The following is a 17,714-nucleotide window of genomic DNA, read 5'->3' on the forward strand; positions in this document are numbered from 1 at the left end:
AGAAAATATGATGGTGACAATGGTGTGGCAGAGCAGCCTAACTGCTCCCTTGCCCTTGCTGCTCAGTGCCCCACAGTAATCCTGGTGCCTCCAGTAATGCTCTGCTCTGTTCTGCCCTCCAGCTCCTGTGTAGGAGGTCACTCATAAGGCCAGACACCCAAGTGAGCCCAAAGGCAGCCTGAGGTGAGCCATGGGCTGGCAGCCCACAGAGGCCATGTCATCTAGACTTGACAAACTCCTTGAGGTTCACCCATCTTTGATCCATCTCATACCAAGAGAGAGAAAACACACCTGAGCATCAGCTGCAGGGGAAGAAAAATTTTAAATGTAAAGCAAGAATAGAGAAAATCCATCTCCTAGTCTGCTTCCTGATTAAACAATCCCTTTTTTGAGGGAACCAAGACCTCTATCATCACCTCCCAGTGAAGGCCACACCTGTTAAAATGGGTAACTAACCAAGGTGGACGTGCATCATGCAAGAGCACACAGAGACCTCCATGTCTGGTGACTTTTGGGCATGCTGGAAGGAGCAATTCCCCTTTCATCAGGAGCAGCAGCTCTTTCTGAGTGGCACAGCTGGCCCAATGGAGTGCTGCAGGCTTGATACCTGCACAGGACAGAGGATATCCTCCCACAGGGATAGTGAGCTCCACTTGCTGGAGGGATGCCCTTTTAATGACATCTTTTATTTCTCAGACACACTTTTTCTTTTATGAGCTACAAAGCCATGCTCTTCCTTTATGAGGAGCTGTTAAACTTATGGCATCAATTATTTAAAGTCTGGGACTAGGGCAAACCTCTCCAGTAATGAGGAGAATGAGGAGAAATTAGGGTTATAGCAATCCTTGCTTCCTTTTCAGGCTTTAGGTTTGGAACAATAGCCTCCCACAGTCATCAGCCAACAAGAAAAATACTTTGGGAAGGGTTAGCATCCATCCACAGTAGCCACTGTGCTTTCAGTAAGGCTGGTAATGCTCTGAGAACATTGAAAAGGCTGGAAAGGAGCTTGAAGAGGCACCTCTCTGGACAGTCACCAGGAAAAAACCCCAGAGAAATTGTAGTGGAGGTCCCAGGTGTCTGAGTGGATTTCCTCTACACTGCTCTCGAGCAAAGGCTCTCATGTGTTTTGTAAATGTTTCTATACAGCTTTTCAGACAGAAAACAGGAGGATGAGTGAGAAAGGCCCTTTGGGGAAGAAGAGACAATCTGCTTCCCTGCCATACCTGGAGTGCTGCTCGAGGCTGTCATGCCTTGTGCCCAGCCAGCAGGGCATGCCACCAGTGCTGCTGGTACAGAGGACATTGTCCTGGACACTCCTAACCCAGGCACTCCCTCAGCTTCCCAGGGCTATTCTGGGATGCTACAGAACTAAAAGTGCCACCTTTTCCTTAAGACATGTATAAAAGAAAGCCTGCTTGACTCTATTTTTACTCTGAGTTCTCTACAATAGAAGGCACACAGAAATTCACACCACATACTGAGTTTTTAACAGGCCAAAAGGCAATTTAGCCTTGCATTCCCACACACAGGTAAAATAAACCACACAGAGAACAACAGTGCCCACATGATATCTGACTGTGCTTACCGTGGTGATGAAAAAGCCAATCCTCAGGTTTTTCTCATCCTGCACGTGCCCAGCGCGTTTTTGCATGAGTGAAATTGCTACATTATAGGTTTTTGGGTTGTGATCTAGCACTTGGAAAAAATACTGAGGGTTTGTAGAAGCTGCACCTGCTGAGAAAGTGTTCATAGGTTAGCAGTAGGCTCGGGGATGTTCCTGTTGTGTAAGATCCTGCTTGTGCTGACCCAGAGGAGCAGGCAGTCACTGCTCCAAGATCCTTTCATTACAACAGAGCACTGCAGGCTCCACACTAGCACTAGAACTTGAGGCATCTGGAGGTAAACTAATTGCACATTCATCATTTTAGAAATCTCTGGCAAAGTCACTGAAGTCGTGTGGATTTCTCAAACCCCCCCCCTACATCTGCTCCACCTCCATGGCAGCATGGCACACTTTCCCAGCAGCAGAAAAGCAGAAAAGTGCCTCTTAATCAGGCACCTGACCCAGAGGCTGAGCTGAGAAGGACTGTGGCTTTGAGGTGATAAACACATAGAAAAGGACAAAATGGTACAAAGCTACCCTCTTCTTCCCTGCTGCCAGTGTTTGTGATGGACAGACAGAATGTCGAGCACCAGAGGGAAGCAGCTGCTTCTTGGCCAAGCTTTGGTTAACAGGAAGCATTCCTGGCTAGAAAAAAAAAAGCAATGAACTGCCCTAAGTGGGGAAAAAAGGACTGAGATGGCAGCAGAGTAGAATTTAAGCCAGATCCCTGTGTTGGGTGGCCTTGAAAGTTGCAAATTTGAATGACTGTACTTGGACAGGGACTGTACTTGAAACACGTGTTGGGAAACACAGCTCCAAGGAAAATGGCTCTGCCTGCACACTCTCAGTTCAGGGCCTCCTCTGGAGCTTGGCAACCCCCATCTTTCCATCATTTTGTAGCCCTTTGCCTACAAGAAGCCCCTGCAGCTCCTTGCTCAGTCCCAGTGAGTGTGGTGTGTAGCAGAACAGGCGTTGTTTTGTTACAACACCTTGGGACCTGGGGATCAGGTTGGGAGCAGGAGCCTGAAATCTGCACGCCAAAACCTGGCTGCTGCTAAGTCAAGGATTGTCATTTGAGAAAAAAAGAAGCCTCTTCACTGATCAGATACTACCATCCTAGATTAAAAACACGAAGCCCAAACACTGATGCAGCTGTAAAAAAAAAAAAAAAAAAGTGAGATGAGATAAGATAAAAATGTAAAAATATACTGCTATTGATTGGAGCTTACAGTGCCAGAAGAGTTCTTGCACATGCAGTAAAACCACTGGTCTTATCAGCTCAAAAAGACCTTTTTACCTTAAAAAATAGAGCTTTGTAGCACATTTTTTTCATTCCATTGTGGTGGTTTGCACAGGGGTCCCAGAACGAGGGAAGAGATGAGAATCTGAGTCCATGTTTTAGAGGGCTGATTTATTATTTTATGATATATATTATATTAAAACTATACTAAAAGAATAGAAGAAAGGATTTCATCAGAAGGCTTAAAAGGAATAGAAAAGGAATGATAATAAAATCTTGTGAGTGACCAAAGAGTCCGAGCCAGCTGGACTGTGATTGGCCAATAATTAGAAACAACCAACATGAGACCAATCACAGATCCACCTGTTGCATTCCACAGCAGCAGATAATCCTTGTTTACATTTTGTTCCTGAGGCCTCTCAGCTTCTCAGGAGAAAACCCCTAAAGAAAGGATTTTTTATAAAATGTGTCTGTGAAATTCCATATCCACTCCATTTCAGAGTACTTTTTGCTCTGTGAAATCAACAGCAATTTTGCCAGACCAGACTTTCTGATGAGGTCCCCAGTAACACCTACTTCAACTGGCTGAAAGAAGATATACAAGCTCATTTTGACTTAAGGAGCCCTGGGTTCCTAAATCACAAGTCTCCCGTTTTAAGTCAGCAGCTGCTGCTGCTTTGTTTCTGCCTGTGTAGCTGATAAGTGCTGTGATGGGAAAGGCAGGCATTAACACCTGGCAGTCAATACTTGTGCGATTGGGTGCTCAGAGCGAATGTTTCACACCAGTGGGGAGGAGGAGGAGGAGACAGGCAGTGGGTGCGGTGAGCATTCCTTACCCCGGGAATAGCGGCTCCTCCTGGAGGGAAGGCCCGGGCTCCACAGGTTGGTGTAGCTGTTCAGAGACCACGCTGTTGTGCTGCTCTCATCTCCAAAGTCCAGGAATGTTGGGGTGTTGTTACATATATACAGCCAGGAGAACTGCTCCTGGAAGTCCTTACAGGACATCCTGCAGAGAAGGAGGGAAATGTCATCGTTCAGTTCTGGACAGAGGAATATTGCCAAGAGGTAAAGGAGGGAATCCTGTCCCTCTGCTCAGCCCTGGTGAGGCACATCTGGAGAGCTGCGCCCACTTCTGGGCTCCTCAGTACAAGAGAGATGTGGAGCTGCTGGAGCAGGTCCAGTGGAGGCTGCAAAGGTGATCAAGGGACTGGAGCTTCTCCCTTCTGAGGAAAGGCTGAGGGAGCTGGGCCTGTTCTGCCTTGAGAGGGAACCTCCTCAATGTCAGTATCTGAAGGGAGAGTGTCAGAGGTTGGACCAGGCTCTGCTCAGTGATGCCAAGCAATGGAACAAGAGGGAATGGGCAGCAACTGATGTACAGGGAGTTCCACCTGAATATGAGGACAAATTTCTTTACCGTGCAAATGACCACACACTGGAACATTGTGGCCGTGTTCACAGGGGTCTGAGGATGAGGGAAGAGATGAGGATCTGACTCCATGCTTCAGAAGGCTGATTTATTATTTTATGATATAAATTACATTAAAACTATACTAAAAGAATTGAAGAAAGGATTTCATCAGAAGGCCAGCTAAGAATAGAAAAGGAAAGAATGATAACAAAGGTTTGCGGCTCAGACTCTCTGTCTGAGCCAGCTGACTGTGATTGGCCATTAATTAGAAACAACCACATGAGACCAATCACAGATCCACCTGTTGCATTCCACAGCAGCAGATAATCCTTGCTTACATTTTGTTCCTGAGGCCTCTCAGCTTCTCAGGAGGAAAAATCCTAAGGAAAGGATTTTTCATAAAAGATGTCTGTGACAGAACGTGTTTCCCAGAGAGGGTGTGGAGTCTCCGTCACTGGAGTATTCCACAACCACCTTATCACAGTTCTGTGCCACGTGCTCTGGGATGACCCTGCTTTCACCCTCTGTGGTGCCTGACGCACCCTGTGGTTCTGTGAAGCACCAGTTAGGTATCCACATTCACCCCATGTCTGTAAAAAGGGGGATTGCAGAGAGCACTGCAGGCTCCTGCAGCTCTGCTGGCTGCCACCTTGCAGAAGAGCTCAGCTCTCAGTGCATTCTGGGCTGCCCTGACTGCCCCAAATGCCCCAGGGTAAACCACAGGGCACGTTCAGGGGTACCTTGCTGGAGCCCTGCCATCTCCAGCACACCTCTGCCATTGTCCCTTGTACCTCCACAGTGCTCTGTCTCATGCTCATGCTTCACTCAAGCCTCACAGGTGTGTTTCAGACCCACCTGCTGCTGCCCTGCTTTCCTCAGAGCCCCTCAGGGCACGTGTGCACTTTCTGAATAATCCGTTTTTCTAAGGGACAGCCCATGCATGGCTGGGCTGTACCTGGGAGCAATCAGAGGCAGTGAAAAAACACAAGCACCTGCAGAGCAGTCGAGTGCACAAGCTCAGTGACCTGCTTAGCCAGGTGTCCCCTTCAAGCACCTGTCAGTCCAAGGTTCAAAGCACACACTTTATGAGGAGAGGTGGTATGACAAAATGACTGGGTCTCAGAGGGCTGGATTTTTACTTCTCTCCCTTTTCTTTTTTTCTTTCTTTTTTTTTTTCATCAGCCTGTCATTTAATTTTGGCCAACTCCATTTTTTCAGGTTTTGTTTCCTCTGACACCACAGGGTCAGGACAATCTCCAATTTGCTGTTTGCACACAGCTAACACAGGGTGCCTTGAGCCACCACCAAGAACAGAGAACTGCCAAAATTACTTTTTCTATAATGAAGGCAAATAGAAAACCCTGCAGACAAAGGATCAATAAGGAAATACCAGAATTCTCCATCATCCTTATTTCTGAGGAAGGCTTCTCTGTATTTAGGCTCAACACGGTCCCATTGAGGAGAGCTGCAAAAAAGAACAAATCAACAAGATGTGAGGCACAGTTTTTCATCTTTGGCCTATTCCTCCAAGCAGCCTGTCAGGCCATGAGGGATCAGGAGGGGTGAACAAACTCTGCATTGGAAATGGGACCAACAAGTGGAACTCTGCGCCTTTGCTGTGCCTGAGCTGCCCAGCCTGGGGTGGGGAATCCTCCCCTCTGTCCTGGTCACCTGTCCCCAGGCTGGAGAGGCACCAGGCCACAGCACTCTGAAGCACTGATATTCCACTGGCATGCAGGGAGCACATTACCCAGTCAGATGTGTTGTTTCCAAGCAGCATGTTTACAATTAAGTGATAATTGTACTTTCTGCAGAGTTTAAGATAAATAAACAGCACGTGAATCAATAATTTATTGATCTGTGCAGCAGCATACCTGTGAAGGTGCTGCTGACATTTCAATTACACTTAGGATTGTAGTCCACCCTTCCAAAAGGATGGGAGGATGCTGCCTGAGCAGAGAGATGTTATCCCAGCCTCAGACAGGTCCACACAACCCACCAACCCTTCCAGATGCAACACTCCAGCCTGACTTTTCTCAGCAGAGTGCTTGTGTGTGGTCCTAGCAACAGGGAGGGGTGGGACGCTATTAAATAACCCAAGAGTGGCACAAGAACATCTCTCTAATCATGGAAACACTGATGCAATTCCAAAAGGAAAACTGAGATCTATTTATTTACAAAACATTTTTGCAGTCTATATCATTCCTTTCTTTAGGAAAGGGATGTTGGATTATCCACACAGGCAGCAAAGTGGTCCTTGCATCCCCAAAGCTGCATGAAGGATCCAAAAGATTAGCTCAAGCCATTCCCTGGCACTTTGCCTCTGGAATAACCAAGCACCCCTTCTGTCCCCCTCTGTGTTCAATGCTGCCCTGCTCCATGGACTCATCTGACCATCCTCTTCCCAGAGTCAGCCTCATGGGAGCAGAAGAAAGAGGAGGAAGGTGGAAGTGTGACTTCTGCAGGAGGATTCAATAGAAGCAGCCAGCCAGCATCCAAGGATGTGGTCAGAGCTTACTCCAGGAAATAAGAGCTCTTCCGTCCATGACTTCTGTAGAATCATGCACTGGGTAAAATGCATACACACAGACAAGAAGGGACACCTGAGCCTGGCAAGGCTGCATTAGTTTTCCCTGGATTGGATTTCTGCAGGCAGTTGCTATGCAGATGGAAATAATGCTCATAATTAACTGATTTGGAAATATCTGTTTTGTTAAAATGGGTGCAGGGCAGAGGTTCTTATAAAAGATTGATTCACTATTATATTAAAGTTTTAAGACCCTACTTATCACTCCAGGGCCCCTTCCACTCCCCGTGGCCCCAGGGATTCCAGATCCTGATGATATGTTTCCAGCCATTCTTGTAGGGGATCTGTAAAGAGGAAAGAAAAACAAACTCAGCCACAGCTCTTCACAATTCAGTGAAGAAAAGGGTAATAAAATGGAACTTCCTCTACACCTTAGAGACCAGATTTAACCTCTGATCTCATTTTCCCAGCAGTGAAAAATCAGTGCCTTCTGCTACACCGCAAAGGAACAATGTGGGAGAGAAAACTGCGCCCATTTTGCTTTCCTGAGGACAGTGAAAAGCTGACACAGGGAGAAGCAGCAGCATTCCTGTCACACTGCATGAATTCAACAGCCTTGGGAAATTCCAGTGCCTAATTCTGCACATCTGATGCTGTGAGTCAGCAAAGGCAGAGACTTTGAGGAATGAGGTCACCAGACTGCCTGGAGTGAAAGCCAACAGTCAGCACAGAAAATGGAATATTAACACAATCTGTGGGGCTGTGCTTTGCAGCAGCTGGGGGTTCTGGTGCTCTCCTCCTTTTGCTGCCACTGATTTAAGTCAGAAGCAATTAACTTTTGCCAGTGAGTGAAGCCAAGATGGTGGAAGTGGAAAGGAGAAGCAAACCTTTATTTTCTGGCTCTCCTTAGGCACACAGGCAGTGTTGGAAACAATGCCATGGCAGCCTCTTCCCAGGCAAAGGCCCCCTCAGGACAACCCCTTGGATGCCTTGGCACTTCATTTAGTGGGACAAAGACTGTTTCTCCTCTCTCACACACCAGGAACAGCCTGCTTCTCTTCCAGCAGAACTGGGCACCCTTCTGCCCCTGCCCTGCAAAGAGACAGCTGGGGCCTTCTCTGGAGCTTGGCAATCCCCATCTTTCCATTTTGTAGCCCCTTGCCTCCAAAATCCGGCATGCTGGCTGTGATGATAGCACCAAGCATGCCATGGCACGAGAAAACCAACAGAGAGAGGGGGGATAAGGGAGAAAGTAGCTTAGGGAAAGCAACATCCCCTTTCCAAGCTACTTTAGGTTCCAAGATTCAAAGGTTTTGTAGCTATCTTGCTTGACAGCATAGCTATTGTTTGGTTTCTCTCTTCACTGTTAACTCTCCCTGTGTGCACTACAGCTTACTGGGCTAAGCCATGTTCTGACTTCTGGCTGTAAAAAATCCTTAATTTCTTTTGATCCATGTGATAAATTGGTTCTCAGATCATCAATATTAATATTCAGCCAGGAGCAGTTCTGCATGAGTACAACAGCTTTAAAAGATGGAGAAACGCTGTTCTTGAACCAGCGATTTACTTTTCACACAGTGATTTTTGGCAGCTTGTGATTGAGCTGAACAAATGTAGATTTGCATCATATGACAAATCCCACCATTTCAGCCAGTGCTTCTACTTGCATTTGAAACACAAAAGCACAGTTTTAAAGAGTCAGCATGGAACAAAAATCTCCAGAAATGTTGGATTTGACACACTGGTATTGCATTGTATTTGGGACACACTGCTGAAGTGTCCCACAAGAAAAGTAAATTTCAGTTGCATTTTCCATTAGAAAACAACATGGATCCAGATAGCCTCCCTCTTTTTGTTGTGCCAGAGTCCTTCCATCTCTTGGAATTTGAGCTATGGGCTTTCAGCAATGCCCCCTGAGCGTGGAGCTAATTCACATCCCCCTTACTGGACCAGCAGCACCACTGCCCTGTGGTGGATCATCAGTACAAGATCTGCAGGCAGGATCAAGTCCCTGACCTTACCTTCACAGCTCCTGTGACGGTGTAGGCATGGCCCTGCACAATCCCATTCCTCAGCTCTATGTTCCTCCTCGACTGCAGAAGGGAGAAAGCACAGCTTTTAGCTCCTGCCACACCACACAGACACAGCCAGCAGCTCCCAGCAGTGCCATTTGCACCAAACAAAGCCTGGGCTCTGACCACAGCAGCTCCTCAGAGAAGCTCCTCCAGGAATGTGGCTGCTCCCACTCCACCTGAGCTGAGAGAACAGTCCTTGGCTTGCTTGCAGCAGCCAAGCCTCCTGTCCTGAGGGGGCAGGCACCCCAAGAGCAGTGTCACACACTTCACTGCCACGTGCTCTAGGGGAAGCCTTGGAGATATTTCATCAAAGGTACGTGCTGAATATCACAAAGCCCTTTGCAACTGCCCAGCATTAATACCAGTAAGGCTGCAAGCCACAATGAGAGGATTGCATCTGTCACAGACATCTTTTATGAAAAATCCTTTCCTTAGGATTTTTCCTCCTGAGAAGCTGAGAGGCCTCAGGAACAAAATGTAAACAATGGTTATCTGCTCCTGTGGAATGCAACAGGTGCATCTGGGATTGGCCCATGTTGGTTGTTTCTAATGAATGGCCAATCACAGTCAGCTGGCTCTGACAGAGAGTCTGTCAGACACAAGCCTTTGTTATCATTCTTTCCTTTTTCTATTCTTAGCTGGCCTTCTGATGAAATCCTTTCTTCTATTCTTTTAGTATAGTTTTAATATAATATATATCATAAAATAATAAATCAGCCTTCTGAAGCATGGAGTCAGATCCTCGTCTCTTCCCTCATCCTCAGACCCCTGTGAACACGGTCACATTGCATCCTTTCACAGAAGAGAGAGAGGTGTGTCTTGGCCTTGCCAGAGTTGATCACAAAGTTAGGAGGCCAAAATCAGTCCTGCTGGAAGAGGACACCAGAGTACTGCAGTGGAATTAGCCAGGAGAGAAGCTGCAGCCCCCTCTGGGACAGAGCAATCCATCCACCTCTGCCCAAATGCCTTTCAAGTCCTCACCAAAGAATCTTATCTACTTTCTGCTGCCAGGATCCCTTGGGGCACCCATAAACTGTAACTATTTTACAGAGTGGTGATGGGTTTCCTTTTCCCCTGCAAAGAGCAGCCTTTGTGCAAAGCCAGTGAACCAAGAGAGTGGGTGTGACCAGCCCTGTGACTCACCTGGCCTGAGGTGCTGCAGCCCATGAGACACCCAGACGTGTCAGCTGCTCTCAGGATCTCCTCCAGATCAGAAGGTGGCTCCTTCAATGAAAACTGCACCTGGACTCCACCTGTGAGGTCTACTAAAGCATCTGAGAGGTAGCCTCCATTCAGGTTCTGGTATGAGCCCTGCAGCCTGTGGAAAAAAATTAAAATAGATTAAAAAAAAAAAAGGGGAAAAAAGAGAAGTTAATTAGTCCTTACACTGTTTTCATAAACAACACACAGTGCTTGCTTTAAAAATGAAGGTGTGCATCGAGGTGGTGAGCACAGGGGAGCCCAGGGTGTGCAGACATTGTGGTCAGGTAATGAAAGGAAATGTGACTGAAATACTTGGCCAGGCACAACACGTGTCCTGTGGAAGGAAGGAGACAAAGGGGGAGCTTTTTCTGTGCCTTCATCCCCGTCTGAGGCAGCTGTCCAGAGCCATTCACAGACAGTGGAAAATAATAAGGTGCATCTCAGGCCAACACAGGCATTTTTGGGAGATGAGCTGCATCTCATCTTGAAGCATGCAGTTTCTTTTCTCTGAACAGGAAGGGAGCCAAGGATGACTAGTTCAAATGGATGTTTCAGGTTAAATGGAGCTGAACTGTTAGTTTCTACATCCTACTTATACAGGACTCTTCACAAAAATGGCCAGTACTCCTTTTGCAAATGAGAAAAAGGAGAAGAGAGGTGAAGGTATTTACCCATGCTTCCAGGGCAAGGCAGAAATGAGTTCTCAGCACTGTTCCCAGTTCACTCTGCTAGAGCACAATAATAGGATAATAATTTAATATTGCCAGCACAGTCCTTGTTGTTTTTATCGTGTGGTTTTTATTGAGACAGCAAATAAGCTGGAACATGCTGTACTTAGAGCAGGTAGAGCATGCTGTTAAACCCCTCCATACACACTGTATTTAATGAATGTAATCAAATGAAGTCTGCAGCTAATTGTATTTTGAAGAGTTGTCCTTGTCCTACACTGATGAAAAGAATTTGTCTTGGGCGTTGGGGAATAACTTCTCCAATGGGAATCTCATAAACAGCATTGCTTGCAACTTTAATTTAATAGAGGTTTGGTGTGCATTGTAATTAAAATCTTATGCAGCAAATTGATACTGAATCCTGAGTCAACTTTTCTGAGATATCTCAGGGCAAAATGCATCCCCTTCCTGAGTTGCTCTCATGCTGCTTTAACATTTGCTTATTCTTGACCAAATCTGCCAAAATTATTATCTCTTTTCCTCATCTCCTCTTCACTGCAGTGCAAATGCCACACCAGCCTCAGGTACCAAGTTCCAGCCCTTCATACCACCCCTCACACAGGACTTTTTCTTCAGCATTTTTCATAATGAGAAATGGGCAAGGGACCACAATCCGATCCCTTCTCTCTCCAGAGGATTTTTAAAAATTGTTATCTCTTTATTAGGCATTATTTACCCTGCATACTCTGGGGACCTCAGCTTAGGGTCAGAGCTCTCTGAGAAGTGAGAGCTGATCAGAGAGTCCCAGGAGTGTGTGTGTTGTGCCTGGGCATGCTCTTCAGTCCTGCTTCCTCTCATTGCCTGCTCCAAATACCCACAGGATCTCTGATCAGTGTCTGCAAACACAGGTAATCCATGCTTGGACTCTGCAGTCCTAAACTGAGGACAACACAGAAAGGAAAACAGACACAAAGAAGTTTCCCTGAAAGCAGAAGGACACTCCTGGCACTTTTGTGTCACCACTGCCCTGCTCATTTTGCTTCTCAGGCATTAACATCCCAGAGCTGAACTGGGTAGATGTAGGGCTGGCTGCCTTTAGGGCTGGGTAGAGTTAGGTCTAACCCAAGGCCAACATCTCCAGTTTATATTGGCCCAATGTTTGCTGCAGACAACATAAGCACAGCACCACAGAGGCATCTGTCAGCCTGAACTCCTTCCTGTGTGCTTTGCACAAGGCAGAGGGTGAAACCACCCACAGAAAGCATTCAGCACTGGGTGGAAGAACAGACCAGGTGTATTTACTTGGCATATGCTTTTTCCAGCAAGGATGGCCAGAATTCATTTGAAGTTCGGGGGTGTACAGACAGGTATCTTCCATTTAGGAATGGCAGCCGGTCATCTATCACTACATCCACCCATTCTCCATACTGCCAGAACTGGAAATAAGAAAATAAAAAAATATATTTTAAAAAAAGAGGGAGAAAATAAAATAACGAGCCTCTTCTAAGCACTAATGCCCATGGAAAGAAAAATCCTCCTGAACTAGCACAGGAATTAATCTAAAGCAACATGGATATGTTCAAGTTCTCTCCTGAACTCCTCAGGATAATGGTCCCCGTTGTTAAACAAGCCACCAGCTGGCTGGCTTTCCCAGTGGCAGGGAAAGTCCTTGGGGAGTGTAGCTGGTCCTGCAATCAGTGGGAGGAGAGATTCAACACGGGGAGTATGCTAATATTCTTGGGCAATAGCTCAAGGAGATAAAGAATGACCAGCAGGTGGATTCCATGAGCCTCACTCCTCAGCCACACTTGGATTTTCCCCACAGCACAGCTCTTGGCCAGAGAGGCTTTGTCAAGATCCAGCCTCTAAATTTCCTTTCCTCAGTGTTTCAATTAAGACTCTGACACGCTGTCATGGATGGAGACAGTGCAGTGACTAAAGACTGTTTTGAGGTGTTATCCATCTCCTTGATGGATGAGAAGGACACAGGCAGTCTCTCCAGCATGTGGACAGAGCAGGTGTTTCTCCAGCTGATGAAACTTTTCAAGGGAAAAGACAGGAATAAAGATCTGCGGGGATGAACTAAAGGAGCCATTTCCAGAGTCATTAGCAGATTAATGTAGCTTAGCATGATTCGAAATCATAAGAGGCCAAGCTCTTATTTGCAGTAATGCTAAGGACTCTAGTGGATGCATGCCAGCAATAGATTTAGTCTAGCATGATTTTATTTCAACAGCTCTGGTCAATGAAAAACCCCAAAATGAGCTGTTCTGCTAGAAAAGCACCAGACCAGATCTGCCCAGCAGCAAAGCAGCTTACAGACTGCTCAGCTGAAAGCAGGTCTGATCCTACTCACATTTCTGCCTCACCCAGGCCTCTCCTTTCCTGCACCAGTGGTGGCAGGAGGGTTGGAACCCCTAACTTGGGTTGGGAACCCCTAACTTGGGTTGGAGCCTCTGCCTTGAGCTCCAGGAGAGATCTGGGGGTTCTGCTTGATTTTGGCTCGAGGAAAAGCCTCCCACTGTCTGTCCTCTGCCTGAAGGAGAGACAGGCTAAAGAAATGTCCAAAAGGAAATGTCCTTTCAGTCACCTAAGGAGCCCTTCTGCCAACAGCTAGGAGCAGGTCTATATGGAGAAGAGGTGTGACATCCAGCCACGCCTCCCCATGTGCAATCACAACAGGTAAATAAGGAGAACATGCAGGACTTGCTGTGGGGATTAATGCAGTCCAAACCCACTGAGGGATGTTTTTCCAAAAGTCAAGTTCCTTGGCCATGGTTTGGTAGGGAGGTCAAGCTTGGAGTCTGAATGCAGCACTGTGTTTTTCTTCAGCTGCTTTGTCCTGACTGTCACAACAGACCTTCAAGTGGTGGTCACATCTGAGCTCACAAGGACAGGAAAAGCCACAGAGGGAAGAAGAAACCTCATGGGAAATCCTAGAGTGCTCCAGAAGGACAAGAGTGGTACAGGAGAAGCCATTCTCCTGCTTTCAGAGGATGTGGCTTGAGCCTGGCTTAATGAAATTTCTTTATATCCCTTTATGGGATTTAAGTACTGCAGCTGTGAATGTGGTAGTAAATAAAACCAAGAATTGCTATTTAGGCAGGATGCAAAGAGGGAAGTTCTTTGCCTCCACGTTTAGAATAAGCCTTTTAAATCAGGACTTTATTTTCCTTAAGAGAAGGAAAAAGAAATGGACAGTCTCAAGATGACAATAACACATCTAGTGTCCTGATGGTCAAAGGGGGAATGCTGTATTGTTATTTTGCCCCCTTTTTCCCTTCCTGGACAGAGATCTTAGAAAAATCCAGTTCTGAAACTGAGTAAGGAGAAAATCACATGTCTATCAACTATCAACTATGGTGTTAAAAAGCACTTTTTTGGATGTTTCCTGAAACTGAAGTCTTGACCGTTTATGGTCTTTAAAGATTTCATCAGTTTTTTCCTGAGAGCAGGGACATTAACACCCAGGGCAGATCCCTCCAGTTGTGAGTTGATGTGCTGTGCAATGACCCCCTGTAGCTCCCTGCAGAACACTTCTGGCTTTTCCCAAGCTGAGGTGCTGCTCCTCACTGTCACAAGCAGTGACACACTCTGCTTCACTGGCACCACAGCTTCTGTGGCAGAGAAAGGGATTCCTGTGCCAACATGGGACTGACTTAATCCCCGGGGAGATAACATCACTGTAATTATTCCCGAGATAAAAACATTGCCCATCTTAACTACAGCTGATGAAGTGCTTAACACCCTTGACTCTTGCAGCTGAACAGCTCCTGTTGTACAGGAACACTGGAGCAGCCCCTTGTACTCCTGAGAGGCAAGATGCTCCACTTCCAAAATGGTGGGGAAAAAAAGTTATAAGCTAAAAATTATTCTATTAGCATATGATATGCCTTGTTTGTGATTCCTCACTGAACTGAGGACTGGTTGCTTAGCCTGTGGATGGCAGTAAAATATCTTTGATGGAATAATTGAAAGGCATTGCAGAGAAGCATTTCCATTCAGAGGAGCTTTCTCAGGGGTTTATTGCTCAAGGAAAGCCAGAAAGAGTTGCATTGATTTGCAGATGAGATGACAGGGAAAACATTTTCAAATACTGTAAGGTATTTATACTGCTTAAGATTTAAGGATTGCGCCTAACTAATCTTTTCAAAGCTCCCATGAAAGACAATCTAGCTTGCATCCTTTTAATGTGTTTTAAGCAGACTGGTGTCCCTTCAGCTGGTTTATCTCACACAGTGTGGCAGTGTGTGTGCTGGAAATGGGCCAAGATAGAAACATCTGGTATTCTAAGGAGCAAAGGAACAGAGCAAAATTTAGACTGTCCACAAGATAATCCTCCTGGTGCTGCTCCACAAGAGCCTAGGAGGTCAAAGAAGTCCCACTGCCAGAGCTCTCTGTTTGGTGCTGAACTGCATGAAACAAAAGAGATTTGTGAAGTAAGGGGGATGAGGAATGGCTGAGTTTATCCAGATTTTCTCCACATCCAGTTTAGCTTCTGTAGTTTAATGGTGCTGCAAGCTCTTCTAATCCCACCAGATATTTGTTTGACTCAGACACAAGCAAGCAGAGCCTGCCAGTTGCTACCCGAGTCACCCTCCTGGGAGATTCAGACAATTTCAGGAGTTGGTAGAAAGTGGGATTTACTAAAAAGCCTTGTTCCTCTCTCTGAAACAAATCTCTTTTCAAAATATCAAAAGCCTGTTCCTCTGATCTGTCTCCAAGGATTTGTAATTTCCAGCCGTCTCAACGAGCTGAAAGGGCAAGGAGAAGTGGGGAAACAGAAAATGAGCCCAAATAGATAGTGCAGGTGAGATGACAGCCATAACACACTGCCCAAATCAAAGCAGCCACCAGAATGCCATCTAAAACATATATGTACACAAATCTACCTGAACAGCTGGTACCGCTGCCTTTGCAGTCATAACTTTCAGAAAAGGGCATCAAAATTCCCTGAAGTGCAATTGCACCACCTGGAGCACGAGGAATCATTAAAAAATTCAGGATTTTCTGCAAAGTTCCAAATTGGGAGCCAGCATTGAAGAACCAAAGCATTCAAGGGTGTTGGGATGTGGGGCTGCAGCTTGGAGCCCTTTGCAATCCAACCAGCCAAGCTCAGGTGGTACCAATACCACAGGGAATACATACCCGGAAATGAAAAATCCCAGCATAATCGTCCTGGAATCCTTGGTCCTTGGGCAAAACATTTTCCAAAAATTGTTTTCGCAGCGTCAGGGAGCCCAGGGCAGCCAGCATCCAGCAGTCACCTCAGGGGAGGGAAGAATCCAGTGCATTCAGTCAGTCACTTGCTGTTCTGGATCGCAGCTGACTCTTTAGAAAGGGAATGGGCTGCAACATCTAAGAACCACTTTGATAAAAGTAACCAACCTTCTTCTGTCTCCTTTCCCCCCTCCAAAATGCTGAAGCACTGTCCAGGATTCACCAGCAATGTCCACTGGGAACCCTGCTGTCACCAGCCACCCTTTTCTACTTCCAGGCTGCTCCTATCTTTTGCAGTCATGTTGAGACCTGCAGTACAGGACTATTGTATTCTTTGGGAAATGCCCCAACAATGGCAGGAATGATGCATCTGACTCCATGTTCTCAGAAGGCTAATTTATTACTTTATCATACTACATTATACTTAAAAATACTATACTATACTAAAGAATACAGAAAAGATACTTACTCAATGCTAAAAAGATAATAATGAAAACTTGTGACTCTTTCCAGAGTCCTGACACAGCCTGGCCCTGATTGGCCAGAGTGAAAACAACTCATACCAGAATCCAATGAAACAATCACCTGTGGGTAAACAATCTCCAAACATATTCCATACCAGCAAAACACAGGAGAAGCAAATGAGATAAGAATTGTTTTCCTTTTCTCTGAGGCTTCTCAGCTTCCCAGGAGAAAAACCCTGGGCAAAGGGGTTTTTTCAGAGAATGTGAATGCCACACAGAACACTCTTTAGGAAACCTTCAAACTTCTCAGTGGAGTGAGAAATGGGAAGGCATTTCTTACTACATGGGAGCAGTGCTGCTCCCAGAGAAAAACATGGTCAAGGAGCACGAGATGGAAGTGGTACAGGATGCAGATACATATTCTGATACTGGGTAATTATGGCAGGAGTTGAACAGAAATATCCACAGGAAGAAAACACTGGCAGACAAATGAAGACTTAGGAAGGAAAGAGAATTCAGCCCTACAGAAGTCGGAGCTGTGCCTGTTTATCTACTCACACTCAACTGTGTTTGACCCTTCTTCCTGAAGCATCTGCCCGATCTCAGCTGGATCTCCATTTCTAAGCTTGGCCTTACCCAGACAGAAGGCAGATGCCAGACAAAAGTAACAAAGATTTGAGCTGCTGCATTTGGGAATCCTGTTAAATATCTGCAATCAGTTGTCTGTGGACTTGTGCCAGTCTAGATTGACCTGCACTGATTGTTTACTGCAGCTACCATGTCCACATCTTCCCACTGAGCACTTGGAACACGGCAAAGCAATCACAGGTTATTGCTCTGTGCAGATCTCCTCCAAATCGAGAATATCACCTTACCTATTTCTCCTTGCATGATGTCAAATCTGCTAACTCCATCCGTGATCAAATGAGGATTTCTCTGAAGTTCCTGGAGGAAAGAAAATGCAAAGAACAGTGTGAGTACCCAGCCTTTGCCAGCAGTGTGTTCCTGCCCTTTGAAGACCTTGCCTACCTTTTCCAGGTCTGAAAACTGCTTTTCTTGAGCCCTGATGTTTTGCTGCCTGCCACCAACAAAACCAGAGGAGATACTCAATCATCTCTTCTTTAACCTGCTCAGATATTCCCAGGGATGGGGGACTTGGGGGTGGGTGCTCCCTGAGTTTTCATTTGGGTTTCTCTAATGCTACTGACACCTTTCAGAGAGAGCTCTGAGCTTGGCAGTGAGATCATGCAGTTTCCTGGGGCACAGCAGGGCACAGACACACAGGTCTCCAAGCAAAGTGGAACAG

At 46.2% G+C, this 17,714-nt stretch overlaps 1 protein-coding gene across 1 annotated transcript in view; it reads right to left on the reverse strand.

The window, feature by feature from the left end:
- CAPN13 (calpain 13) overlaps positions 1-17,714 on the reverse strand; it is a 49,368-nt gene that overhangs the window by 19,903 nt on the left and 11,751 nt on the right. The window contains exons 2-10 of the mRNA XM_054514331.1: positions 17,284-17,353; positions 15,873-15,991; positions 12,027-12,160; positions 9,997-10,171; positions 8,800-8,871; positions 7,037-7,122; positions 5,642-5,716; positions 3,680-3,849; positions 1,586-1,731 (exon numbers count right to left, since the gene is read on the reverse strand). Coding sequence (XP_054370306.1) covers positions 1,586-1,731; positions 3,680-3,849; positions 5,642-5,716; positions 7,037-7,122; positions 8,800-8,871; positions 9,997-10,171; positions 12,027-12,160; positions 15,873-15,991; positions 17,284-17,353 — 1,047 coding nt within the window. The remainder of the gene's footprint in view (positions 1-1,585; positions 1,732-3,679; positions 3,850-5,641; positions 5,717-7,036; positions 7,123-8,799; positions 8,872-9,996; positions 10,172-12,026; positions 12,161-15,872; positions 15,992-17,283; positions 17,354-17,714) is intronic.

Source organism: Molothrus ater, chromosome 3 (genome assembly GCF_012460135.2).
Source record: "Molothrus ater isolate BHLD 08-10-18 breed brown headed cowbird chromosome 3, BPBGC_Mater_1.1, whole genome shotgun sequence".
Classification (NCBI taxonomy): domain Eukaryota; kingdom Metazoa; phylum Chordata; class Aves; order Passeriformes; family Icteridae; genus Molothrus; species Molothrus ater.